Here is a 26,385-nt window from a genome sequence, read left to right on the forward strand (position 1 = left end):
CTCCCCTGGAGTCAGCCCTCAAGCCCCACTGCTCAGGGACAGTGACCAGGGGATGCACAGAAGCTGGTCCCTGTCCCCGTCTCTGCCTGCTGGCCTTCGCTGGCTCAGCAAGGGTGGGGGTGGGTGTCCAAAGAGCAGCCTGATGGCAGAAGAGGCAGGCACAGTCGTGGGTTACCTACCCTCTTCCTTCCCAGGGTGGCTGGTTGAGGCAGAGGGGCAGCCCTTAGGAGAGACTGAGCAAGAGAAGCAGCTGGGACCAAGGAGGGTGTTTTATTGTCCTTCAGAGCTCTGTCCCCAGGCTGTGGGATGAGTGCCTGGTGGCTTGAGCCTGCACTCCCCGGATGGGTGGGACGTGGTTCCTTCCTTTCGAAGGCTGGGCACAGTTCTGTTTTTATTTCCATGGGAACAAGTCACAGCTGCAGCTGGGCCCCTTGCCCCGCCCACGTCCACCCCAGCAGCTTCCAGCCTGCTCCCAGGGCTCCCGATGCCTGCCTTGCTCAGGGGGTACCGGGCTGCCGGTGGCTCCTCTCTTCCGGCCCCTGGCTGCCAGCTGTTGGCACCACTTCTCAAAGGCCTGGAGCCAGAGAGGAGAAAGGAAAGGCTATTTGGCCCCCTCCTGGGTCAGTGCTGTTTGTGCTAGGCGAATGCCTGTGCTCAGCTCCTTCTGTCCCCAGAGGGAATAGGAGATCCCTCCCTCCGCTCCAGCTACTCAGCCGGCTCTGCCCCAGGCCAAATGCAGAGGCTCAGAACAGCTCTGATCTGTGATCTGGGGAGCTGTGTTCTGAGTGGGGCAGATGAGGGAGTGGGCACCCGGGGACCCATACACAGCGTGGGCTGGCGTTGAGTGGCAGCTGTGCTGTGACTGAGCCTTGTTCCCACGCTGAGTGGCAGGGTAGGACTGGGGTGAGCACATGGCCAGCAGCCAAATCAGAATCCAAGCTGTGTTTTCTCAAAGGAACTGACTCCTCCCCGGGAAACGAAGGGGCCCCCAGCTCAGAAATGTCCAGGTGTGGCCCTAGTTTGGGAAGGCCTGCCGGGGGGGGGGTACCCCCCAGTACCTGGGAAAGGACCCGGCCGCCTTCCTGTTGCTGCAATCGCCGAGCCGCCCGCAGCCGCAGGACTCGCCGCCGCCACACGCGCCAGGCCCACTTCAGGTGCCACTGCCTGAGCTGTGGGGACAGGTGGTGAGGCCCCAAGCTGGCCCGCCGCCCCTCTGCCACGTCTTCCCCCTACACCCCTGCAGCACAGGACAGAGGGGCCGTGATGGGGCGGGGACGGGGGTATCCCCTGAGGTGTGTTAACGCAGATCCCGTCGCCTGACCCCACGGATGCAGACCAAGATGCTTCGGGAGGCTTCATTTCTAGGGGTTAGGGTTGAGGTGCAATGAGCTGAGAGATCAGCACAAGGCTGGGAAGGGGGGGGGCGGGCGGGGCTGAGCCTGCTCACCAGCGTCCGTGCCAGCTGCTCCTCTCCCTGAGCGTCCACCCAGTGCTGCCATGTTGCCGCCAGGCACCTGGCCTGCTGGGAGCCCTGGAGCCGGCGAAGCAAGGCCTCAAGGTGCCAGCGCTGCAGGTACCTCCTCCTGGTGGGGTGAGGCCCTGCTGAGCACCCCGACAGCCCAGACCGTCACGAGCCCTTCATGACCGGGTAGAAGGGCAGCGCCACGGATCCCCCAGGATCCTCCAGGAATGAGCGCCGGCCAGAAAGAGCCCAGCTCCGGCCGTGGCTCAGGCAAGCCCCGGGGCCCTGCCGCACGCACACACGCACGCGCAGCTGATCTTACCCCAGCTGCCTCTCAGCGGCCACGCCTTGGCCTTTGAGGACACTGGCCTCAGAGCTGCAGTCCCCTCCTGGTTTTCCGGGCGGCGGGCCCTGGGCCTGGCTGGTGCGTCCAGGCCACTGCAGCTGGACCTGGAAGGCACGGCAGAGGCGAGGCTCTCTGTCACCTGGAAAGAAGAGGTTAATAAAGAATAAGTACATAGAACGGATTTGCCACCTCGCCGGAAGCTGATTTCCAGGCCTGCGAGATGATGGACCCCAGGGGCAGGTCTCCTTACTCTGAGCGCAGGACATTTCTCTCTGCTCCTTCGGTCCACCGCCGCCGTGGTGCCGCGTTGGGCTGGGCCGCGTCCTGCAGCGGTGGGTCTGAGGGAACAGCCGGAGAGCAAAACCTGAACCCGAGGGGTTTGCACCCCCTGGCACTCAGGCGACCTGGCAGGATCCTTTCCTGTCCTACCCCAGAAGCAGGGCCTCCTGCTCTTACACGGCCCTGGGGCTCCCAGGGGGAGACGGAGAAGGTGTAGCATGGCCATCGGTACACATTACAGCCTCTTCCCCGTTCTCCCCAGCGAGGCTGGAAATTCAAGCGGAGGGCAGGCCAGTGACAGCCACCACCTGGTGACAGCGTACCGGTGCCAGCACAGCCTGTGAGCAGGTTGCCCCCCTCCCCGCCCCCACTTAGGCTTCACAGAATGAGATTACTTGTCTGAGGCCCCCTGTCTCGGGAGCAGTGTGACTCCAGAGCCTGAGACCCAGCTTCTACTCGACTACAGGCCAGGGGCTGTCCGAAGGCCTCTGCACCACGAGGTGGCAAAAAACCTGCTCGTGTCGATGGGGGAGGGCTGCCTGGCTGCGTGCGTTCATGTGCTAGAAAGGAGAGGCCTGGAACCAAGCACCCTAGTTCTCATTTACTTTTGGTTTCCGTATGCCTGTTTCTCCACCAGCAAATGGGATCCCCGCCTGCCTTTGCCGATAAGAATGGAACGATAACGAGTTAATTTATTTATTTTAAATGTTTATTTGGAGAGAGTATGTGCACGTTCGCACGAATTAGGGAGGGGCAGAGAGCCAGGGGGAGAGAGAATCCTAAGCAGGCTCCACGCACAGGGCAGAGTCCAACACGGGGCTCATCTCATGACACTGGGATCATGACCTGAGCTGAAATCAAGAGTCAGGTGCTTCACCGACTGAGCCACCCAGGCATCCCAGGATGTTAATATATTTAAAAAAAATTTTTTTAATGTTTATTTTGGAAGAGAGTGCGGGCGAGCAGGAGAGGGGCAGAGAGAGAAGGGGAGAGAGAATCCCAAGCAGGCCCCAAACTGTCAGCGCAAAGCCTGACGTGGGAGCCGATCCCGCAAACCTTGAGATCATGATCTGAGCCAAAACCAAGAGTCGGATGCTCAACTGACTGAGCCACCCTGGCGCCCCCGGAATGTTAATATTCTTAAGCACACTCTGAAAATAAAATTGTCTTGTGACACAGATCTAGAAATAAAATATTCTGAAACCCCAGAATCTGCTGTTGCCATAGCCCTATACGTGTGCATACACGGATTCTGCAAATAACCAAGCGAGCCCCTTATTCCATTTAAAAAAACAATTCAATCTTTTTTCTTAGACTCTTTCTAGAATTTATTTTATGCTTCCTAGCATTCTGAAACAGGATTCTTGATGATTTCAATTCCTTTTTAGGAACACTAAGTGTCTGGCCGGTAACTCTGGGGCTGTGTGTCCTCCAGTGACACGTCCCAAGGCTGCTATGCTGTGTTATTCCTTGTCCCCGGCTCTCACTGTGGCTTTGAATCAGTCCTGTTTGCCATCAAGCTCTTGTCGCCATTTGCTAGTGTCAGGACTGTTTTTTTTCTTTTAAAGATATTTAAAACTGAAAAAATTATTTTTTAAATGTTTTATGTTTTATTTTTGAGAGAGAGAGAGACAGCACACATGTGCGACCTGGGGAGGGGCTGAGAGAGAGGGGGGGAGAGGGAAAGCAAGAATCTCAAGCAGGCTCTGTGCTGTCAGCACAGAGACAGACGAGGGGCTCAAACTCATGAACTGTGAGATCATGACCTGAGCCGAAATTAAGAGTTGGATGCTTGGGGCGCCTGGGTGGCTCAGTCGGTTAAGCGTCCGACTTCAGCTCAGGTCGCGATCTCGCGGTCCGTGAGTTCGAGCCCCGCGTCGGGCTCTGGGCTGATGGCTCGGAGCCTGGAGCCTGCTTCCGATTCTGTGTCTCCCTTTCTCTCTGCTCCTGCCCCGTTCATGCTCTGTCTCTCTCTGTCCCAAAAATAAATAAAGTATTAAAAAAAAATTAAAAAAAAAAAAGAGTTGGATGCTTAACCGACTGAGCTACCCAGGTGCCCCCCAATTGTTTCTTTATTTTTAAGTAATCTCTATACCCAATGTGGGGCTCAAACCCACAACCCTGAGATCAAGAGTCACGTGCTCTACCGACTGAGCCAGCCAGGTACCCACAGAACCAACTGCTTCTGGTCTGGAGAGTGACTGACTGGTGTTTTATCTTTGGGTGGAGAGGGTTATGAAATAAACTGTTTTTTCCATTTATATTTCCTGATTTCCCCGTAGTGACCATGCGTAATTTTTCCAATAAAGAATAAAAAGGACTTGCTAGTTGCTCCTGTTCCCCTGCACCCATCTAGATCTAGGTTGCACCGTGACATGTGTGAGTTTAGGTGCCCGTCTCCCTGGTAGATGGTGCCCAGAGCATTTGTCTTTGGGGCAGATCTGCAGTGGGCTGGCACTGGCTGATGGGCCCAAAGATGGCAGTCTTCCAGAGCCAGGAGACCATCCCACAACCAGGTAGGGGTGTTGTCCCCAAGGTCGGTGGGCCCCCGGATAAGCATCCAGCCACGCTTGCCACCTTGGGCTGAAACAAGCTGATTCTGAGGCCACTGGCCCTCAGGTCATTTTTGGACCTCCCACCCCACCTAGGCTACCTCACCTGCTTCCACGGAGCTGGAGTGTCCATCAGTGCTAGGAGGCGCCCTCTGCTGGCCACCCCGGGCCGCTGCCTGCGGTCAACCGGGCAGGCCTCCTGGGCCTCTGCCTCCTGTGGTTCCAATTGCCCACTGAGCAGCACTGCCCGCCACTGGGCCCAGCAGGTCCACAGGAGGCGTCTGGACGCAGCCTGCCGGAATTGGGTGATGGCGGCTCCCCGGACACGGCCCCTGGCTGCTGCCTGGGCCCAGGCCTCTAGGACCCTGGGAGAGAGGCAGGAGCCCATGTTTGTGGTGGGCTGTAAGGAGCCCTCCCCTGCCCCAGGCCAAGCCCCTGCCAGTGCTCCTCCCCTCATCCCTCTTCTGGGGAGATCCGGTTCGAACAGGCACCGAAAGCTGCAGAACATCACACGCGGGGGGACGAGCGCCCCGTTGAGGGGACAGAGAGTGGGTAGTCCTGCGGCCACACTGCTCCTCCCCCTCCTTCACAAGAAAGAGCACTGTCTGTTGAGCACCTGCTGTGTTTCTGACCCCTGAACTGAGCATTTGCGTGCGGTATGTCTATAAGGCAGGCCTGTTCTCTCCCTTTGACCTTTCAAGTTAGAGACTTGCCCAAAGAGGGGTCACACTGCTGGGAAGCGCAAGTCTGGAATTGGACCCCAGCACTAGCCCCAGCGGCTGGGATCACCTCTCCCTCCGACCCCCGCCTCCGAAGCCCCGTCACCAGCCACCAAATACCTTCTACCTGTGCCCCAAACAAGCTCAAGACCTCAAAAACAAACCCAGCTGGAAGCACAGTGTGGGGCTGCCCGCGGGCCGTGGGCACCCACCTGGCGCTCAGCTTCTGGGCAGCATGGGCTCTGCTGACTCAGCGTGGGTGGGACCCACGCACCCACCGCGTCCAGCACAGAGCTGCTCTCTCTTCCGCCAGCCGGTGGGCCTTGCAGCGCCGGCCCAGAGCCACTCACCTCCTCAGCTGCCCGTCCGTCGGGCCCCCCCGTGCACGGCTTCTCCAGTGGGTCATGGGGACCCGGGCCACGTGCTGCCCCTGTGCCCAGGCTTTGGCTGCTCCGGCTTCCCGCCACATGGAAAATGTGGTCCCCAGGGCCCTTCTCGGGCCATCCCGAAAGGCTCTGGTGGCTGGGAACACCCCTGTGTCTCTCACAACTCCACACGGGGCCTGGAAATGGCTGCAAAACAGGAGCAGAGGAGGGGCCCGGCGGGCTTTCAGAGTCAGAAGTCACAATGTCAGAGGTAATACGTGGCTTTGCACATACAACCCTGCACCTTAAAAAACACACGGACCCTGGGGCACCTGGGTGGCTCAGTCGGTTAGGCATCCGACTTCGGCTCAGGTCATGATCTCACAGGCCAGGAGTTCGAGCCCCGCGTCGGGGCTCTGTGCTGACAGCTCGGAGCCTGGAGCCTGCTTCGGATTCTGTGTCTCCCTCTCTCTGACCTCCCCCACCCCCGCTCCCTTCATGGTCTGTCCCTCTCGGTCTCATAAATAAATAAACACTAAAAAAATTAAAAATGCACGGACCCACGTGTAACAGGTCAAAGTGCTGGCTTTTAAGAGCTGCTGCAGGAGCCAACTGACTCAGGGCGGCAGGGGCTCTCCGGGAGGTTGTGGGAACCCAGCGGATGTGGGGTCCAGTCCCAGTCAGTCCCAGTGCGATCGGGGGAGCAGCCAGGCCTGGTCTCCCTTCACAAGCCCACTCCGGGGCAGGAGGTCAGTGAGGGGAGCACAGCACCCACTCCAGGAGGGGCCAGAAAAAACGGTGTCCACTGCTCAGGGGTGAAAGCCCAGGAGTCAGCCGCTCGGCGGTCTGTGGCCGGCGGCCCGTGTGCGGACACCGTGAACGTCGGGGTATTTGTGGCTGAACAGTGGGAAGAGGCGTCATCTGCCCGCTCTGTTTTTTTTTAATTTTTTTTTTAACGTTTTATTTATTTTTGAGATAGGGAGAGACAGAGCATGAACAGGGGAGGGTCAGAGAGAGGGACACACAGAATCTGAAACAGGCTCCAGGCTCTGAGCTGTCAGCACAGAGCCCGACGCGGGGCTCGAACTCACGGACCGCGAGATCATGACCTGAGCCGAAGTGGGCCGCTTAACCGACTGAGCCACCCAGGCGCCCCCCGCTCTGCTTTTAAATACGCACGAATGACGTATAGGCGTTTTACTAGAACATCTCTGTTCAAGATTTCACTCCTTTGGCAATGGTATAGAGGAGAGCCTGCCTGTGTTTGAACAACACGTGGTATTGGAGCACACGATATGCTGGGTGTTTGAGGAGCTGAATTCCCCCATCTTTACCGTGTCCTCTGAAACCAAAGGACTGACCCGGTCGGGAGTCAGAGATCTGGGGCTCATCAGGGCATCGGGTGGAGTTAAAGCCTTGCCACCACCCCCCCACACCCCCCACCACCACTCAAACAAAGCAGGTAATAGAAGGTCAGTGGTCGTGGCTCTTTGGCTCCTTCTGGGCTCTCTCCCTGCTTCTTCCAGAGAGGGTGTGACCCTCATCCCCCTACCGGCAAGGCCCACCCACCTCTGCAGTAGGGGCTGCTCTGGTGGGGCCGCTGTGCGTCTCTGACGAGCTGCTGCCCGTCGCCAGTCCCAGAACACGGACCTCCTCAGGCCCTGGAGTTGCACCTGCACCCACTGCTGGTACTTTTCGTGCAGGAGCTGCCGCCCTGTGGCCAGAGAGAGGCTGAAATGCCACTGCGTGTTCATCCCAGCCTCGCCCCTCTGGCCCCGGGTGACTGTGGGGCCCTCCTCAGCCAAATGCAGACAGAGGAGGCCCCCTAACCATTGGGGGCTATGGGGCGCCTGGGTGGCTCCGTCGGTTAAGCATCCAACTGTGGCTCAGATCACGATCTCGCGGTTCGTGGGTTCGAGCCCCACGTTGGGCTCTGTGCTGACAGCTGGGAGCCTGGAGCCTGCTTCGGATTCTGTGTCTCCCTCGCTCTCTGCCCCTCCCCCGCTCATGCTGTGTCTCTCTCTGTCTCTCAAAAATGAATAAAGGTTAAACAATAGACAGATAGATAGATAGATAGATAGATAAATGCTTCGGTTACAAGTGTCCAGTGACGACCAGATCAACCCAACTCGCTGTTTTTCGTTTCTTGGCAATGTTTAGGAATCAGGAGAATTCATGTTGAAATCCAGACTTCCAGCTTTTCTTTGGAAGCTAGGTCTGACCACACTGGGACAGCAAGTGGACTGGAGCAGCAGCTGTCCTCAGTGAACAGGACACGGGTTCTCCAGAACCACCGGGTCCCCACCTGCCAGCCCATCGATACGATGCATCTGTGCAGTGGGAAGCCTCGAAAGGGGCCCCCGACGATCCCCACCCCCCATGTCGGGCTCTGAGGGCACCATGACTCAGCGCTCAGACCCATGACTCCTGAAGGCCAGGTGAGGATAATGAAGATGAGGACAGAGGCGAGGACAATGGAACATCCGAGGGGAGCTGGGTTCTGAGCCAAACGCTGCACATGGATGGTCTCCGAGTGTCCCCACAACTGCCCCCTGAGGAGGGTGCCGCCCCGATTCCCATTTTCCAGCTAAGTAAGTAAGCTGAGATTCGGAGAGGTTAAGCGGCTTGTGTAAGGTCCACACAGCTGGGGAATGGAAGGGCAGTGTTCACAGTGTCCACGCCCCCAGGTTCTGCTCTGCCCCTCCCCATCCCGGGTGAGCTCTGTGGACGTCCCATCACCGGACCCTGTGTGGGAGGACACTAAATCCCGGGTCGCCCCGATGAGCCCTGGCCCTTCTCTCACCCGCGGGGGCCCGGACCCAGGCCCTGACTCACTCTGCCAGCAGCCGTGCCAGCGGTGCAGGGCGCCCCGGACCAGTGTGCGACCCCGGGCCCAAACGCACCGCTCTGCCTGCAGCCTCTGCGCCAGCCGCCGCCGCCACAAGCCCAGTGCGGCCCTGCAGCTCCGCTCCCAGGCCCAGCCAACAGCCAGCTCTCTCTGGGCCCCTTGGGCTGTTGCCCAGTGGCTCCAGCCGAGAAGGATGCTAGGAAGCGGAGAGCCCACCCTGAGGATGGGCACGGCCACCCCAGGCTCTCCCAGCCCTCCCCTCCGTCGGGAGCTTCAGGTGACTCTTCTCCCTGTTTCCATCCTGGGGGAGGGCGGGCTGCTGGGGGCCGGACCGCTCAAACGCTACTCTGAGTGTCACGGTGACAGGCGGTAGGGATAAAATGGGATCCCGGACCCCAGCGCCAAGTCCTGGGGCTCAGCCACTGGTGACAAACATTGCTATGTGCCAGGGACTGTGCTAGGGGATTACAGGCCCCTACCTTGTCGATTCCCATTGGAGTACTATTATTATCCCTGAACAAATGGAGAGACGGAGACTCAGAGGGGTTAAGCAACTTGCCCAAGATCACACAGCCAAGCCAGCGAGGGGCAGAGCTGGGATTAGAACCCAGGCAGACCGACCCTTAATTAAGCATTGTGCTACGAATGAATAAATGAATGCGCCACAGCTAACAAAGTCTCTGGGAGAAACGATTACCCCGTAGAGTGCCTCAGGCCCCCTTCCCTGTCAGCAGGGCAGGCCAAGAGGGCAGGAGACGTCCAGAGGATCTGAGTCTGGGGGTGTGAGATGGGAGCCCTCTAGGGTGCAGACCCCAAAGGGATGAGTGGTGAAGGACAAGGACTGATGGGAAGGGGGCTGGGAGACAGGATGTCTATGGAGTGGTGGGCAGCATGGCTCATCCCTCAAGGGGAGGGGTCCCTACCGCCTCCGAAGAGTACACCGGTGCCACCTCGCTGCCCTCCGGGACTGCTGTGCCCGCACCTGCCAGAGCAGAAGGCACCGCCTCTTCTGCTGCCGCCCAGCTGCCCACACAAAGCTCAGCCGGAGCGTCTCCAGGAGGGTGGGGGCCCTGGAAACCTGGGGAAGGAGGGATGGAGTCCTGGATCCCCGGGCCCCTGCTCCGTCCCCACCCTCTCCTCCCACCTGCCACCCTAGCCCGTCCCCACCCCCGGCCCCTCACCTTCTCTAGTGAGCTTCGGAGTGTGCTGCAGCCCGGCAAGTCCTCCCCCCCCGGGATGCTGCCCAGGAGCTCCGGGGCCAAGGTGGTCCTGGCACTGTCTGACGGGGTGCCTGGACCCCAGGCCCTCAGGCACCAGCCCTTCAGGATACGCCGAATCATCTGCTGCCGCATGCCCTGGAGGAAGGAGCTACAGGAAGGGGCAGGTGAGTCCCTGGGCCCCAAGCAGGTGCTACCCCCCAGCTGGGTCCCTGCAAAAGCGCTGGGCTGGAAGGGAGCCACCGCGTGCCAAACAAAGGCTAGAGCACCACCTCTCAAAGCCAGCTGCACATGGGACTCTTGGGGAGTCCTGGGAAGTACTGAGGCCCATTGGGATCCCGGCCCCAGAGTCTCTGACTTAACAACCTAGGTGGGGCCTGGGCTTCCTAATTTTCCCGAAGCTCCCAGAGTGACCCTCGTGAGCCTCTCGGGCTGAGACCACTGCTACACCTGCATCACCTGGCTGATCCCTGCCACACTCCTGATGGGGATGGAGCTGCGCCCCAGGCCCCAGGCCCCCAGATTCAAGAGGCCGCAGGTATAACCACTTCTGCCTCTGCTCAGTTAGAAAGACAGGGAAACTGAGGCTTGGTGAAAGGTCATTTCCCCAAACTCCAAATAGCAGAAGATGTGGGTTCCATATACTCATTTTATTTTCTTTCTTTTCTACAATTATTGTAATGTTTATTTATTTTTGAGAGAGGGTATGTGTGCACACACGCAAGCGGGGAAGAGGCAGAGAGAGTTGGAGACAGAATCCCAAGCAAGCTCTTCGCCGTCGGCACAGAGCCCGACGTGGGACTGGAACTCAGAGAGATCTGAGCCGAAATCAAGAGTCGGACGCTTAACCGGCTGAGCCACCCAGGCACCCCCAAATACTCCTTCTAGGTCACAGGGTGGCCCCAGCTATGTCGTAGATAGATAGGGACTGCTCCCTGATGCCCAAAGGGTAGAGGACGGACTGGAGGAGGGAAAGCTGCCTTCTGGGAGATCACGGTGAACTGACTTTCCCGAGAGTTCTAGGGGTACGTTACAAGAGACTGAGGGTCCCAGCGGACCGAGCGGGCGGGGGATAATGGATGCTAGGCATGTGGCGTTCAGTGACAGAATTCTTCTCCCTACAACTGTTGGTGTACATTCCACCTGTCGTATCATCGACGCAGCTGGTCCCTCCTGACCCCCTCCACCCCCTCACCCACCACGACCATCCCGGGGACTCTGAATCCTGGCCGCGACTGTCTCGTGCAAAAGCAACGGGGACCGTCTTCCTCCTACTTCACGTGATTTAGAGCAAGCTGTTCGACCCGCGGAGCCTCAGTTTCTCTAGTTGTATGATGAGGCAGATAGGGGCACTTACTCCCTTACAGGATTTTTCCCATGCCTCTGACGTGTCAGACACTTGCCAGGCACTGGGGGACAGAGGTGAGACACACACGGTTCCTGCCACCCGGGGGCTCCCACCCGGCCGGGAGATGAGCAAGAAACCGACCTTTCTCATCAGGGTTCCAGCCCCTCGGGGAGAAGTCTGTGTTTGTGTCCCCTGCTACCCCGTGGCTCCTGCAGCTCTCTGCTCCATCACGGCCTCCAGGTCCCTGGGCCACCTCCCCCCAGTCCCACACCTGCTGGGAACCACAGTGTGCCACGGGGAAGAGCGGGGTCTGGCCTGTTCCCTATGGGGCACTCCTGCCAGTGCTGGGCACCGCTCACGTGCCCACCCTGCACGCATCCCCCAGGCCCAGCCCCGGGCCACAGGCTCGCGGACACCTACTCAGCCTTCCGACGCTGGGAGAGCCGCGTCCTCCAGAGCAGCAGCGCCCGGCGGAGGGCCAGTCTCCGGCAGGCTTCCCGCAGGGAGCTGCCACCTTGCACCTGGGCCATTGTCCCCAGGCCTTGGGCTGTGGCCACGCCAGGGGCTGAGCTGCAGAGGGCCACGTTCCCTGAGAAGCAGTCGAGGGATGAGTCAGTCCCGTCCCCAGTGACCTCCTTCCACCCAAATCTGTTGGTGGAACCCACGGCAGTCACAGAGGCTGTCACAGAGGCTGCTGCCTCACCTCCCCCCGCCCCTCCTGAGGACCCTTCCCCTCCCAGGCACTGCCTCCTCCCACTGCCTCCAAATCCTCCCTTCAGAGGCCCCATCTTTCCCTTTCAGATTTGGGGTGGGGGACAAGGTCTGTGCGTCCCCCAGACCAGGAGCTTCCTGAGAGCAGGGACCACATCCCCCTCTTGTAGAAGACAGAACAAAGTCCCTTGTCCAGAGAAGCTCACGACTGGGGATGAGAATGGGGCCCAGCCAAAGCCTGCCCACTCCGGGGACCCCGCCTGGACCTCCCGCGCCCATCAGACTGCACTCCCCCAGAAAGCTCCCTGCGTCACCATCCCCCATCCCAAGAAGCCATCGGTTCAACTGGGGCCCATCACAGACAGAGCTTAGGTGACGCTGTTTGCTGGGGTGGGAGGGAAAGGGAGCCCCTCCGCCCGCCACTCGCTTGCTCACCTGCCTTCTGCCGGCAGAGGGACAGCTGGGTCACCTTCGCTCCATCTGAGGCCTGGAGCTGCTTCATTCGCACCCACTGCTGCAGACATATCCTCAGGGTCCTGGCCCGGCGGTGAGCCAGGCGGTCCCGGTACCGGGCCCCTCTTTGCACAAACTGCTGCCAGGCCCCAAAGCACCTGGGGAGCCGAGAGAAGGTGCTGGTACTAAGAGCGATGATTGCAGCAACAGCCGCCTGCCCCATACCGCATCACCTCTCAGAGCCTCAGGCTTCCCGTATGTAAAATGGGGCAGCTGTAAGGACTTACTGCGCCACCTGCTCAGGCCGCCACACCCGGGCCTCTGGGTGCCCGGATGGCCTCAGCAGCCTCCTGCCCGGCCCCCTGCAACGGCTCTCCAGACAGCCGCTGCTCAGTTGCCAGAGTGATCTTTTTCAAATCTCAAACGCGGTCAATCTCGCTCCCCTGCTGAAATCGTCCGGTGACTGCCCCCTTGCTCTTAGGACAAAATGTCAGCTACTCTGCACGGCCCACAAGGCCGCGCAAGGTCTGGCCCCGGCACGGCCCCCACCCTGGACCACGGGGCTCCAACTTGACTGGCGTCCTTTGCGCTTCTCATGCTCCTCCGTCACAGGCCTGTGCCTGTGCTGTTCCCTCGCCGGGCACTCTCCTGCTGGCTCTCCCTCAACTAACCGGCCAAGCACCCAGCCTCACGTCTCCGCTGAACCCCAGTCTAGCTCAGCAACCTTCACTCGAAGGTCTCATGGAAAACTGCACTTGGCGGTGTGTGGTGGGGGGGTAATGCCTGGGTGGCTCAGTCGGTTAAGCATCCAACTCTTTTTTGTTTTTTAATGTTTATTTTTGAGAGACAGAGCACGAGTGAGGAAGAAGGAGAGAGAGAGGGAGACACAGACTCCAAAGCAGGCTCCAGGCTCTGAGCTGTCAGCACAGAGCCAGATGCGGGGCTCGAACTCCCCAACCGGGAGATCGTGTGCCCTGAGCCAAAGTCGGCCGCTTAACGAGCTGAGCGCCCCAGCATCTGACTCTTGATTTTGGCTCAGGTCACGACCTTGCAGGTCGTGGGTTCGAGCCCCACATTGGGCTCTGCACTAACTGTGGAACCTGCTTGGGAGTCTTGCTCTCTCTCTCTGCTCCTTGAGCTCTCTCTCAACAAACAAACAAACAAACAAACAAACAAACTTAAAAATATATATATGAAAAATGAAAACCGCACCGGGGGGACATGCAGTCAGCAGGATGCAGACATCGACGGGTTAACTCTATTGGACCAGCGGCCTGGTTTCCTCAACAGATAAACTGCAGAGAAAAAAACTAGAGGGGACCCCATAATGAGGGGCGCCTGGGTGGCTCAGTCAGGTAAGCATCTGACTGTGGATTTCGGCTGAGGTCATGATTGCAGGGTCTTGGGAGAGAGCCCGGAGTCAAGCTCCATGATAAGTGTGCAGCCTGCTAAAGATTCCAGCCGACTTTAACATGTTGCCTTTCTTTCTTTTTTGAAGGCAATAGATCATATTTTAAGTGAATCTAATGAATCTAATGAATCTAAGTGAATCTAATGAAATTCCAACGCCTATTTTATGTTATTTTTAATGTTTATTTATTTATTTTGAGAGAGAGAAAAAAGCACGAGTTGGGGACGGGCAGAGCGAGCGAGCGAGAGAGAGCGAGAGAATCCGCAACAGGCTGTCTCTGTCAGCTTGGAATCCAACTCGGGGCTCGAACCCACAAACGGTGAGATCATGACCTGAGCCGAAGTTGGAAGCTTAACCAACTGAGCCACCCAGGGCACCCCCCCCCCAACATCTATTTTAACTTCTTCAAGTACTCCAAAGAGAAAATATTAAATTTAATGTTTCAACAACTAGTATTTTCTATAAGTAGTCTGTGGGCTGTCAGAAAAAAAGTCCCCATTAATGAAGCACTATTTGGGTACAATATAAAGAAAAGAAACTGATTCTTTAAAAACACAGTACAAAGTTTTGGCGTTTGAATGAATGTCGGCCTCTTCTGGGTTGTCATTTAGGAAGCTGGACACATTCTGGTGAGTGACCACCCCTCAAAATATTTTGTATTTCTTATTTTGGAATCGTTTTCAAAGACTGTAACGTGTGGACTTGATTTAGATCCCAGTTCAAACAAACTATAAGAGAATGCATACCTATAAAAAACAATTGAACATTTGAATGCTGACCAGATATTCTCTGGTGTTAAGGAACAACTGTCCATTTTTCAGGGTGATCGTGGCATTGTGGTTGTGTCATTGAAAAGAGTCCCCATCTTTTAGAGATGCTACAGAAGTACTTACGGATGAGACGCTATGATGTGGGGGACCTGCTTTAAAATAACGTAGGGGGAAACAGTTGGGGTACAGATGAAATGAATTTTTTAGGAGGTGATTTTCTTGAAGCTGGGTGATGGGGACCCTGGGGTTTAGGATCTATTCTAATTTTTAAATTTTCTTTAAAAATTTATTTTTTTGTTTTTGAGACAGAGAGAGACACAGCATGAGCAGGGGAGGGGCAGAGAGAGAGGGAGACACAGGATCCGAAGCGGGCTCCAGGCTCTGAGCTGTCAGCACAGAGTCCGACGCGGGGGCTCGAACTCACAAGTCACGAGATCATGGCCTTGAGCCAAAGTCAGACACTCAACCAACTGAGCCACCCAGACACCCTCTCTCTCTCCTTTTGTAGAAGATATAAATGTCCCATAATAAAAGGTTAACCAGAGAAAACCCCTCTTACAGATCTGTGCTCAGTGGGACTGGAGCACACCCTCTGTGACTGCCATGGTTCCACCAGGGTGGCGGGGGCAGGACTACCACTGAGCTTTGCTTTGGACCATATTCCAGAGTTCCGGGGAGGTGCCTTCGGCTCTCAGCAAACCGCAGCTGTTTTCATTTCTTATTTTTATCACTGTTTCTGGATACCAGGAGTCAAGAACGGACTCAAAGGGTACCTCCCAGCTGCGTCCCAGCCCCTGCCTCCAGGAGAGGGGTCCCCACTCCACATTTCTTCCCCTTCTCCCTACCTGCCGAGCCAGGCTCTCTGCTGCTGGGTGTCCAGCGAGGCCACCTTGGGTGCGTCTGCAGCATGAGAGCACCGGGCCTGGGGGGGTCTCCCCTTCCTCTGAGTCCTCAGCGTGGCCCTAGAGGCCTCTCCCTGGACCCTCCTCTCCTGCCTGGCCCATTCCTTCTGATGGCACCATAAGAGGAAGCCTGGAAAGCGAGGAGAGAGAGCAAGAAGAGAGAATGAGTGAGTGGGGAGGCTCAGGGACAGGAGGCGGCCACGTTGCTCCCCATCTCTGGACCTCAGTTTCCCTGTGAGTTAGGGATGGCTGAGGGACTTTCTGGTTCTACCATGCAAGCCTGGGCTGGACCCGAACTAGCATCGGTGGCACCAATGCAGGACGTGTGCCTCTCATACTGCGTGTCCTCTAGCTGGCCACTTAACTTCTCTGTGCCTCAGTTCCCCATCCGTAAACTAGGCACAGTGCCTCGCCCGGGTCCCCCAAGGCTCACATGAGATCATGTCCAAAAAGCCGTCTGAGTAGATGCTCAGCAAACCTTCGCTCAGGACCCCCTGCCCTGCCCAGTGTGGGGGCTCAGCTCCCTCTCCCCTGCTTCCCCCGCAGGCCCATGGCTCACCAGCCAGTTGCTGCAAGGCCTGAAGCATCTGTACTTCTCCGTCGCCTCCATCTGGTCCCGGCCAGGCTCCCGCCTCCTCCCTCTGACTCCCTGGACTGAGAGTAAAGTTGCCCAGAGAGAAACCGATGCCCAGGCATCAGAGGGAGGGCGCACAGTCCCAACCCGGCCACGCTGAGGATGCGCTGAGCTGGCCCTCCCCCACCCCCTTCTCATTTCACCCCGATTATCTAAGCAGTCTGCAGGGAGGTTCTGTTTCTGCTCCCTTCTCTTCAGTGCTATTTGGGCTCTTGCAACAAACGTGTGTTAAAATAAATGTTATCAGTGGGGCGCCTGGGTGGCTTAGTCGGGGGGTTCGAGCCCCACGTCGGGCTCTGTGCTGACGGCTCGGAGCCTGGAGCCTGCTTCGGATCCTGTGTCTCCCTCTCTCTCTCTCTGCCCCTCCCCTGTTCACACTCTGTCTCTCTCTTTTTCTCTCTCTCTTAAAAATAAACATTAAATAAATAAAATAAAACAAATGTTATTGGAATAATGATGTCAAGCACATCTAGTTAATTTGCAAACGAGAAAAAAACAAAACAAAACAGTACACCCCTATGGTGGAAGATTGAGGGAAGAGAGAAGAAAAGAGTCAACTTGAATTCCACCGCTCCAGAGATAAGCACGACCTGCTTATCTTAGCATGTTTTGGGGTGTGTGTGTGTGTGTGTGTGTGTGTGTGAAATATTTACTTATGTTCATTTTTAACAGCAGTAAAATACACCAAACATAAAACTTAACCACCTTAATCATCTCTGAGTGAGCAGTCCCATAGTGCTAACTCATTGAGCAACAGATTTTTCCTTCTGTACTGTTTCACGTGCAGAAAGCATATCTTACACACTATTTTCATTCTCCACCCCCCCCCCATTTAACGTCATCATAACCATTTTTCCTTGTCAGCAAAAATTCCATGCAAAGACCCGTGAAACTACTTCTAGGAAGGGAGAGGGATGAAACTTTCAACCATTTGGAATGTTCTTCAAAGCAAGCACGCATGACTGTTATAATTAGAAATAACACCAATAAAAGCCACTCGATACGAAAAATTTCCCAAAAAAGAACGGGGAGAAAATTGTAAAGTCTTGACAAACGTCACACGGAACGGTTGCCAAATGCTCACCACGTTGTTAAACCGTCATTTTCTCAATCGCTATCGGGCATTTAGGCTGTTTTGAGGTTTTTACCAGTATAAATAATGTAGCAGTGGACGTACTCGAGCAGAGATCTTTGTCCACATCTGCTGGTGTCATTCTCATTCTCTTGTGGGGGAGTCGAGAAGGGGACACTGAGGCAGGAAGCGGGGGGAGGGAAGGTCCCCAGCGCTGCCCAGGCCACACTGACCAACTGACCACCGGGGTGTCCCAGACTACCTGCTTCTCCAGGCGGGGTCTGCCACCGGCTCCCTTCCTGAGGGGCTCTGGGCTTGGCCCGTCCCAGACGGTGGGGGTCCCGGCCCAGCCTGGACGCGGGGCTGCCCTTGCTTCTGCTGCAGAATCTGGTTTCTCCACTGGGGCAAGAGAGAAGGGAAAGAAGGATGTGGGCCATAGCCTCAAATGTGCCCCAATGGTGGACAGGAGTGGGACATTTCTGTGAGACTCCAAAGTCTCCGGTCTTAACCTATAGACTACCTTGCCCCTTTGGGAATTAATGAACGCATGGAGAAATGCAGCGCTTTCCTTGGGGGGCAAAACCTGGAGCTGGGCCCTCCCAGAGCACTCCTTTCCCAAGGAGGGAAGACCACAGACGTGCCCTCCCAGTCCTGGCTGGCTAACGGTTAGAAAAACATAGCAGCTACTCATCCGGCAGAGTGCTTCCTATGTGCTAAGTAGGGTCCTAAGTCCTTTATATTTATTAATTTAACCTCACAACAATCCCGAGAGGTATGTACCATTATTTTTATCCCATTTCGGAGCTGAAGACACGAAGGCACAGAGAGGTTAAGTAACCTGCCCAAAGCCACGCAGCAAAAAATTTGTGGAAAAAAGAAAGTAGTGGAGGCTGGATTTGAACTCGGGCAGAGCTGGGTCAGGTGTCTGGGCGGGCCATCATCCACTGTACTGCTGATCACTCAGGAGGTATAAAACAGGTGGCCTCCTCCCCAGACACACCAGCCTTCCATCACCTCCCCACGGCCCAACCTGGAGGCCCCTGACCTTTCGGAAGCTCTGGGCCAGCAGGGCCTGAGTGTGTCGCTTCCATGCCACCTCCAGCTGGGCCTCCCGGAGCCGCAGTGCCCACCGAAGCGCCCGCAGGCCCCTGCGCAACAGCCGCCGGCGGCCCAGGGCCACCGCCGCAGCCACGGCCCGCCGCTTCCGCACCCGATGCCACCAGGCTCTGAAACATCTGAAACACCCCCCAGCAGGGACTGGGTGAAGGAAGTCCCCTCCCCGCTTAAGTCCTGTGTGGATCTGCCCCCCGCCCAGGGGCTGCCCTCCACCAGGTGCTCGTCTCCACTGGCCCAGGCAACTTGGAGAGCAGCTGTCCCAGGAGTGTGGCTGGCACCCCCCCCTCCGCACCCCCATAGCCCATGGCCTCACCGGGCCGTCCCGGACTCCAGGCTCCCAACGTTTCGGGCTTTGTTCTTGGAAAGCAAAAGAACAGGTCTCGGTTCTCAGGCTGAAGAGCAAGCAGGGCGGGACACCAAGCCTGCCTGTCCCCGGCCTCCCTTCCTGGGGGCGGGGAGCGTAACGGGGGAGTGGCGGCCAGCTGGCAAAGGGAATTCCTGGGAGCACTCCTGAGGTCCCCCGGCTCCCGCGCCCGGCCTCCTCTGGCCTCTACCTGCAGGGCGCTCCTTGCTGGGGCTGCATCTGGTGGGCAGGAAGCTGTCCTCTCCTCCTCCTTGCTGACAAGCTCCTGCAGGGCCACCTCCCTTCCTTCTTGCCCAGGTGGGCCGCCCCGGGCAGCACGGGAGCAAGCTGAAGAGCAGGGTCTGGCTTCCCTGTTACCCACCCCTGGAGGGAGCCGGGGGTCCCTCTTCGGCCTGCTGCCATATGTAGGCCCCGGGGAGAAGTTCTCTCCTTGCCTCGCGGGGTTGGCCAGAAGGGCCCCCTGCTTAGGGTCGAGGAAATCCCCCGTCGGCATCCTCAGCGTGGCCTCCGGTGACGCAGGCTTACTGCTTGCCCGACTGTCTGAGAGGCCAGCCTGGGCCCCCTGTGTCCCTGGGAAATCCGCAGTTTCCCTGAGGCCTCGCACGGGTTTCTCCCTCCCCTCCCAGGATGCAAGAACAGGCTGGCCGGGCTGGCGGAGGGCAGGGAGGGCCCGGCCACTGCTGGTCCAGGGGTCCCGGTGAGCAGGGCCTGGGGGTTCCTGGGAGGCCCGGCACCCGAGACGGGCTACCTCGTGCTCCAGGTGTCGCACAGAGGCCAGCAGCTGGTGGATGGCAGTCTGGGATGGGGCCCGAGCCTGGCTCTGGACCGGGACAGTCAGGTCCTCCAGGGTGAGGGGCTCCCCCATGAGCCTAGGGGGCCAGTTCCCCAGGACACACCAGGGTCCGGAGCCTGGAAGTGTGTGCCCACTGAGAGAGGCGAAGCCTGCAGCAGGCTGGACGTCTGGGCAGGGGGTGTCTGTGCCCAGCCACCGGGACTGTCTCAGGCTGGTGAGTGGGTTAGCCAGCGACGCTCGGGATAGAGGGCTTCCCTGGGGTATCAGGTGGGGCCAGAAGCTGTCCAGAAGCTCTGACTGGAGGCGGGGGCTGAGGTGACTCCTGCCTTCGGCCAAGCTGGTCCCCCTTATGCTCAGGTTACTCTGCTGGACGACAAGCTCTCGGGCTCTCCCCTGGGGCCTGCCGGCCAGGGTCTGCAGGTTGCTCTGCTGTTGCAAGCCTGAGTTCACCAGCCGGCCAGTTGCGTCCTTCAGGACGAGGCTCGGGCCGGCCAGGTTGGTCTGGACCCGGCAGGGCTCCTGGCGCCGCTCTGCCCCCGGGGAGCGTATGGTGGCAGGCCCTTCCCTCTCAGCCGGGCACTCGTGCACCCACCGGCCATGTCCGCTGCCCCGGCCGACACCTCTGCTCTTCGGAAATCTCCGTCGCTCTTAAGAGAGGACAGAGTCGTGAGCCGAGGGCAGACGCGGTGGTCAGTGCTCGGGTGGGTTGGGGGGAGCGGGTCAGAGACAGGATGCCAGGCAGGAGGGGGCCAGGACTGAGGGGTGGTCTGACTCGATGCCTGGCTGCAGGGAGCAGGGCTGGGGTGCGAGGGGGGAGGAGGGCAGAGGGAAGCAGGGGGACAGTAAAGAGGCTGTTGAGGGCATCCCAGGCGAGAGAGGACAGGGCTGGGATCAGGGATGGGGGAGAGAAGGACGCGGAAGCGGATCTGCCGTGGAGGCTCGGGGCTGGGGGGCTGGGGGCCGTGAAGGAAAGAGAAGAATCAAGGATGACTGATTCCTGGCTTGGGCAGGGGTGATGGGGAAGCAGCGCTGGGGGTCAGGGCCAAGACCCACACAGCAAACAGCTGCAGGTGAGCTGCTCTGGGTGACTCAGGGTGGGGCTTAGTCTCCCCAGCTCCCGGGGCCATGCGTCAGCCGGAGACCAGGAAACGCCTGGGGACCTAGCAGCTATATTGGGCCATAGGAGGTGTGCGTTTGAAGACAGGAACTAAAGCCCAGAGAGGTTTGGCAACTTGCCCCACAGTCACGCAGCTAGGACTTGGAGAAACTGGCACGTGCATCAGAATCTGAATTTGTCTGGGGGCGGCTTCCAGCCTTGGCTCTGTAGCCAAGCGCCTTAGCAAGGGGGCGGCGGGCGGGGAGCCAGGCCCACTCCTGGTCCTCCTCTTCCTGGCCTCACTTCCTGACATCCTGACTCTCCCTCCGTCCCAGGCTAGGAAGACTTCGTCCCGGCCCAGCTGGCCCTGTACGGTTAACCTCTGGAATTAGCGAGGCCCTGGGCTGGCCTGGCGGAAAAGAAGCTCTGGGCCAATAGCGAGAGGGGACCCTGTTCCCGCCACATCCAACCCAGACCCACCAAGCCTCTTGCCTGGCCTCAGGGGCGTCGCAGGCCTGGGGGGCACATTCTCCTTGCGGCTGGCGTCCTGTCTCAGCTCCATGGACTCGAGGGCGAAGCCAAGGCGGAGGCGTCCTTGGTCCACACTAAGGCCAGCGGTCTGGCCTGTTTGATCGGATAGGTCCTGAAGGGCAAGGACAGGATGCCCAGCTCCCACCGGGCCACACCCCAGCCCTGGCCCGCACTGTACCCTCCGTCAGCACCTCTGCTTGCCCTGGGGCCCAGCCCCAGCTGTCCTGGTCAGGCCCCCACACCGCCACCTTCCCCTGATGATTTTCGAATGTCCTCCAGCGCCCCCTCCTTCTAACACTGACCCCAGACCTCTCTGTGGCCCCTGGCTATCCCAGACAGCCCTCCTGGGGGGGGGGGGGGGGCTCTCTCAGACCACTTCCTTCCTTCTCCCCGCCGACCCCAGAACACTGCAGCGCAAAGCTGAACGGGACTGAAAACAGTCTAGGCCCCGTCCCCTCGTTCCTTGAAGGTTTCAGCTCTGGCTCACTGTGGCAGTCACCAACACACGCCTCAGTCCTTGGCGATCTCACCGTCCACATGGCTGATGCCTCTCACTCCTGGCCTGCGGAGTCCTTGACCTCTTCCTTTCCTGCCATCTTGCCCTTTGTCCCACCTCAGCCATCCCCTCCCATGGTGCCCCCAGGCTCTAGCATCCTAAATAACTGTACCTGCTCCAGTTCTGGAGCCCACCCCCACCTTCTAGTGCCCCATGCCGGTGGTCTTTCCCCCATCAGACCCCATCCTCTGGCCCCACCACCTCTGACTGTCCCTTGCTGCTTGCTGTCTCTCCCTTCCCTCCACGTAAAAACACCCGTGCGCACACCTCGCCCCTGGACCGCGCCCCTCCTCCCTCTGCACAACACTGATGACTGGTTTTCACCCTACTGCTGCACCGACAGCCTCGCTCCAAATGACCGCCTTTGATCCCACGTGGGTGCAAAGGCTGCTGGAGAATGAGACTAGTTCCCTCCCCCCTCCCTCCTAGATGCCAATCACACTTTCCCCTCTGTCCTCAAGCCCCTGCCACCTCTTCTCCCCTCCCCTCTCCCCCCAGCAGACCTTACTTTCTGTTGCACTCACAAAATAGGGCAACAGAAGAGAAATGCCTCCGTGTTCCTTCCTGGCCAGCTTCCAGGACACAGCCTTCCCCCACCTGCCCTCCCCCCAATTTCCCGCTCCATCCCGTGCGGTCCTATTCCCAGGCTGACCTTCCCCTGCGCTCTGGGGACCATCCCATCTCATCTCCCCAAGGAAAGCACCCAGAGCCACCACTGGCCTCTGAGGTGCCATTCTGGACATCAAGACAGGCACCCATGACCCCCACAGCCCCACGGCAGACTCAGGCCCGAACCTGGACACAGAGCTTGGGGGGTGGGACACAGGCTATGGTGGGTCAGGGCCATGTCCTTGCTTCGAGAAACCACACCCCCATCAGTACTTCCCCCTTTTTTACAAGGTCATTCCCATGAGCACTTAAGCAGGCGGTTATTTCTTCCAACTTTATAAAACAGAAAGCAGGGGCGCCTGGGTGGCTCAGTCGGTTAAGCATCCAACTTCGGCTCAGGTCATGATCTCCTGGTCCACGAGTTCAAGCCCCGCATCAGGCTCTGTGCTGACAGCTCGGAGCCTGGAGCCTGCTTCAGATACTCTGTCCCCCTCTCTCTGTGCCCCTTCCCCACTCACGCTCTGCCTCTCTCTCAAAATGAAATAAATGTTAAAAAACAAAATTAAAAACAGAAAGCAAAACCCCCACCCCCACCCTTCTTGAGCCTCAGGTCCCAGGTCATCGCTCCCTCACACCACACCCAAGTCCCCCTATTTCTCTCCCATCTCCAACTGCTGGCCTCGCTGCACTCGGCACCCCACCCCCACCTGCCCGAGGCTGCTTTCCTCCAGGTGATCCCCGAGACATCACACCCCTGGCCGGCCCTGGGTTCTCTTAAGGCAGCAGCAACAGCAGGACAGTGGTCACTCACTCATCTTCCTGGGACCCCTTGCTTCCCTGACTCCAGGGTGCTCCCCCCTGGGTATCGAACCAAACGCAAAGGGAGTCACTTATATCAAGAACAGAATGGAGACAGGTCAACGCAGGTGCATAAAGGACACTTAACCTAACCTTACAGGAACTCACAGCTCTTCTCAGAAATCAGCAGAGGTCACCAGCCAATCCCCCAACCACCAAGTCTGTTCATGCCTGTTCAAGTCTCTCTGGACGTCCTTGTCCCCCTGACTTAGCTACCCTGATCCAAATAAAAATGACCACTAGACAGCCAACCAGCTCTAAAAGCCAGATCACTTCTGTATTTATCCCATAAAAACCCTTTACGAGCAATCGGAACTCCTTGCTTCCTGAGCCCTGAGTCTCCTGCCTTGCAGGTTGAGAGCCTTGCAATTACTCAGGCTTCCTGCTTTTACTCAATATGCTGAGTTTGGCTTTTGACTGGGTTTCCTTTCCTCCCTCCTGCCTGCCAGCTCCTTCCCAGTCACCTCTGCTGGTTCCTCCTTTGCTGAGCTCTTGCCTTCAAGGCCCCACAGCAGGGTGCCTGTTACGTAAGTAAAGTTCTCTTGGAACACAGCCACATCTAGTGGTTTAATGGCTTGTCTCTGGCTGCTTTCTTGATACAGGCAGAGTAGTTGCAACAGAGACCTTATGGGCCTCAAAGCCTAAAGCATTTACTCTTAGGCCTTTACGAAAGTTTTCTGATCCCTGTCCTGCATCATCTGGCCCTCAGTTACCTTATCGGCCTCACCCCTAGACCCCCTTGCTCTCTCTGCTCCAAACACACCAGCCTCCTTGCTGCCCTTCAAAAATGCTGTGCATGTTGCCGCCCCAGGGCCTTTGCACTTGCTGTCCCCGCTGCCTAGAACTGTCTCTCCCTCTCTCCTTCAAGGCCTGCCTCAAACGCAGCAGTGAGCCCTTCCATGACTGTTCTCCCAGACTTCAGCACCCTCTCCACTCTGTCCTCTCTTTACCCTTCGTGGTTTTTCTCCATGACTTGCCACCACCTAACAGACTAAAGAAAGTATTGTTTGCTCCTAGCCCTCCAGGGGTCTATGAGCCACTGTTATTTTTTTTTTCCCCCTGCAGTATTTGCAGCACATGCAACAGTGCTGGGCACATAACAGGGGCTTCTACACCGTGTGAAACGAGCGACTGACCGTCGTAAACCTCATGCAGCTTTAGGAGACACCCTGTCATTTAACCCTAAGAACTAGAGATGAGGAAACTGGAACTTAAAGGGGCTCCCTGCCCGGCCCAAAGCCTATAGCTGGTCAGTGGCGGCAGAGGGGCCACGGATGGAGGAGGGGCTGATTCCAGGCGCATGCTCGTAACCAAGACCACCTGCCCCCCACCTCTTCCCAAAGGAGATCTCAAACAGCTCAACCCACAGTATCCCTACCTTTAGTGTCCCCGCCCCGTGGCTGGGTTCATCTGTTCATCTGCGTGCTCCTCACTCCCACCCTCCGCTCCCTGGCTACCCACCCCCATCCCTGTCCAGTTAGGGACATCAGAGCCTCCCTCCTCTTCCCCCCAAAGAACCGGTGGTCAGTGCTCCTGGCCTCTGGGACCCGTCCTCCGGGCGTCTGTCTTCCTCGGGTCCTCCGCCTGGTCCGGTTTGAACCTGGAGGGGACCTCCCGCGAGGGCTAACGACCCAGGCGGGTGAGGTGCGGGACGTCAGAGAACTCGCGGAGCCTGGGGGCGCGCGGGCGGTTCCACGAGTCGCGAGCGTGGCCGCAGGTTCCCACGGCGAGGGCTACAGGGCAGCGCGTGCTCCTCCGCCGGAGTCTCGGCTCCGCCCCTCATCCGGGGACTGAGATCCAGCCTCGTGGCTTCGTGCAAGTGGCTGGCGTGCGGAAGACGGGCCAAGCTGGCCGTGGCCGTGTACCGCTGGACCCGCCCGGGGTGCACCCTCCCCACTCCTCCAGTGCCCCGTGACGCCCGGTCCCACTGCCCTCTCGGCATTTTCCACCTGCGACCTTTGCCCATGCTGTTCCCTGGGAGTCCTGCCTTGCCTTTCCACCCTCAGTCCAGATTTCATGCTTTCTCCTCCCCGAGATGGGAGGGCAAAGAGCCCTCGGCCTCGGGGCAGGTGACCGGTGACTTACCTGGGTGCTGCAGTTGTGTGCCTGAGGCAAGTCCTTCGATTCTCTGACCCTCAAGCTTCCCATCTGCAAAAAGGGTGTGGTAAGGCCTCCTCTACCATCTCACAGGTTTGACGTGAGAACTTCATAAATAAATGCCAAAGAGCTTCTTAAAGTCTAAAGCAATTCTTAAAGGCGGGGGTATTTATTACTTCCTGAGTCGGTGTATCCGACATTTCCTCCTAAACCTGGTGGATGGAATCGTTTGTTATTTAGATCTTGGTGTTCTTTGATCTCAAGTAGTACTTTATGCCTTAAAGGCAAGTTGGTCTGATACTAATTTAGTAAAGTTTTTTTTTAAATTATTTTTTAATGTGTATTTATTTGGGGGGGGGGGGGAGAGACAGAGTGTGAACAGGGGAGGGGCAGAGAGTGAGGGAGACACAGAATCCGAAGCAGGCTCCGGGCTTAGCACAGAGCTCGAGGCTCCGCCCAGAGCCGGACACGTGGGACACAAACCCTCCAACTGAGAGATCATGACCCAAGCCGAAGTCCGAAGTCTGATGCTTAACCAACTGAGCCCCCAGATGTCCCTAAAGTTTTTTTTTTTTTTTAAGATTTATTTTTAAGTAATCTCCGCACCCATCGTGGGGCTTGAACTCACAACCCTGAGATCAAGAGTCCTGTGCTCCACAGACTGAGCCAGCCAGGCTTTAACTTTTTTCATTCTTGTACTTTCAGCTTTCCTGTGTTCTTATATTTTAGGTGTGTCTTGTATTTATTTATTTTTTTAATTTTTAAATTTTTAATGTTTATTCTCGAGAGAGATAGAGAGTGACACACACACACACACACACACACACACACACACGGAGTGTGAGCGGGGGAGGGGCAGGGAGAGAGGGAGACACAGAATGTGAAGCAGGCTCTAGGCTCTGAGCTGTCAGCACAGAGCCCGACGTGGGGCTTGAACTCACGAACTGTGAGAGCATGACCTGAGCCGAAGTCAGACGCTTAACCGACTGAGCCACCCAGGAGCCCCTAGGTGTGTCTTTTATAAACACAATAGAGCTGGAAGTTCCTGGAAAATCATTTACAAGGTATGATCATGATGTGTATCTATGAAAACATCTATTTTTGTGTTAGCTAGTGGTCAGACTTCATGTTTCTTTCTTCTCCTTTCTTGCCTTTTGAAGAGTTGCTCACATAGCAACAACAAAGGAGTTGATCAAGGCTTTCTTTTTCCTCCTTTTTTCCCTCCAATGGTGTCTTGGAAATCACACATTCTACTTCTATTCTTTCAGTGGTTCTC

At 57.5% G+C, this 26,385-nt stretch overlaps 1 protein-coding gene across 6 annotated transcripts; it reads right to left on the reverse strand.

The window, feature by feature from the left end:
• Positions 1 to 253: 253 nt before the first annotated feature.
• Positions 254 to 24,675, reverse strand: CUNH1orf167 (chromosome unknown C1orf167 homolog). Of its 6 annotated transcripts, none has more exons than XM_053898960.1 (20): positions 24,531 to 24,674; positions 20,939 to 21,101; positions 18,760 to 20,009; positions 18,519 to 18,562; positions 18,135 to 18,324; positions 17,352 to 17,488; positions 15,943 to 16,037; positions 15,327 to 15,513; positions 12,283 to 12,458; positions 11,557 to 11,725; positions 9,753 to 9,939; positions 9,495 to 9,649; positions 8,559 to 8,767; positions 7,293 to 7,437; positions 5,709 to 5,930; positions 4,746 to 5,004; positions 1,785 to 2,146; positions 1,448 to 1,583; positions 1,059 to 1,169; positions 254 to 574 (listed from the first exon to the last, which is right to left on the reverse strand). In XM_053898960.1, exons 2-20 carry the CDS (start codon positions 21,018 to 21,020, stop codon positions 392 to 394), a joined length of 4,299 nt encoding a protein of 1,432 aa, XP_053754935.1. In that variant the 5' UTR covers positions 21,021 to 21,101; positions 24,531 to 24,674; the 3' UTR covers positions 254 to 391. The 6 variants fall into 6 exon arrangements, with proteins under 6 accessions (XP_053754935.1, XP_053754934.1, XP_053754931.1 ...); XM_053898959.1 differs by lacking the exon at positions 254 to 574 and having other exon boundaries at positions 744 to 1,169; positions 1,785 to 1,947; positions 2,059 to 2,146; positions 24,531 to 24,675; XM_053898956.1 differs by lacking the exon at positions 254 to 574 and adding an exon at positions 22,966 to 23,043 and having other exon boundaries at positions 744 to 1,169.
• Between the last annotated feature and the right edge of the window lie 1,710 nt (positions 24,676 to 26,385).

The sequence above is a fragment of the Panthera pardus genome, unplaced genomic scaffold, assembly GCF_024362965.1.
Source record: "Panthera pardus isolate Hobbes unplaced genomic scaffold, ASM2436296v1 HiC_scaffold_11, whole genome shotgun sequence".
NCBI classification, from domain to species: Eukaryota; Metazoa; Chordata; class Mammalia; order Carnivora; family Felidae; genus Panthera; species Panthera pardus.

Excerpts from the sequence above, each read along its gene's own strand:
- CUNH1orf167 (XM_053898955.1), bottom strand. The coding sequence starts at position 21,020 with ATGGAGCTGAGACAGGACGCCAGCCGCAAGGAGAATGTGCCCCCCAGG. Across the intron at positions 18,563-18,759 it reads CAGCAAGGAGCGCCCTGCAG|AACAAAGCCCGAAACGTTGG; the intron begins GTAGAGGCCAGA and ends TTGCTTTCCAAG. Across the intron at positions 1,170-1,447 it reads AGCAGCTGGCACGGACGCTG|CTCAGGCAGTGGCACCTGAA; the intron begins GTGAGCAGGCTC and ends CTGTCCCCACAG.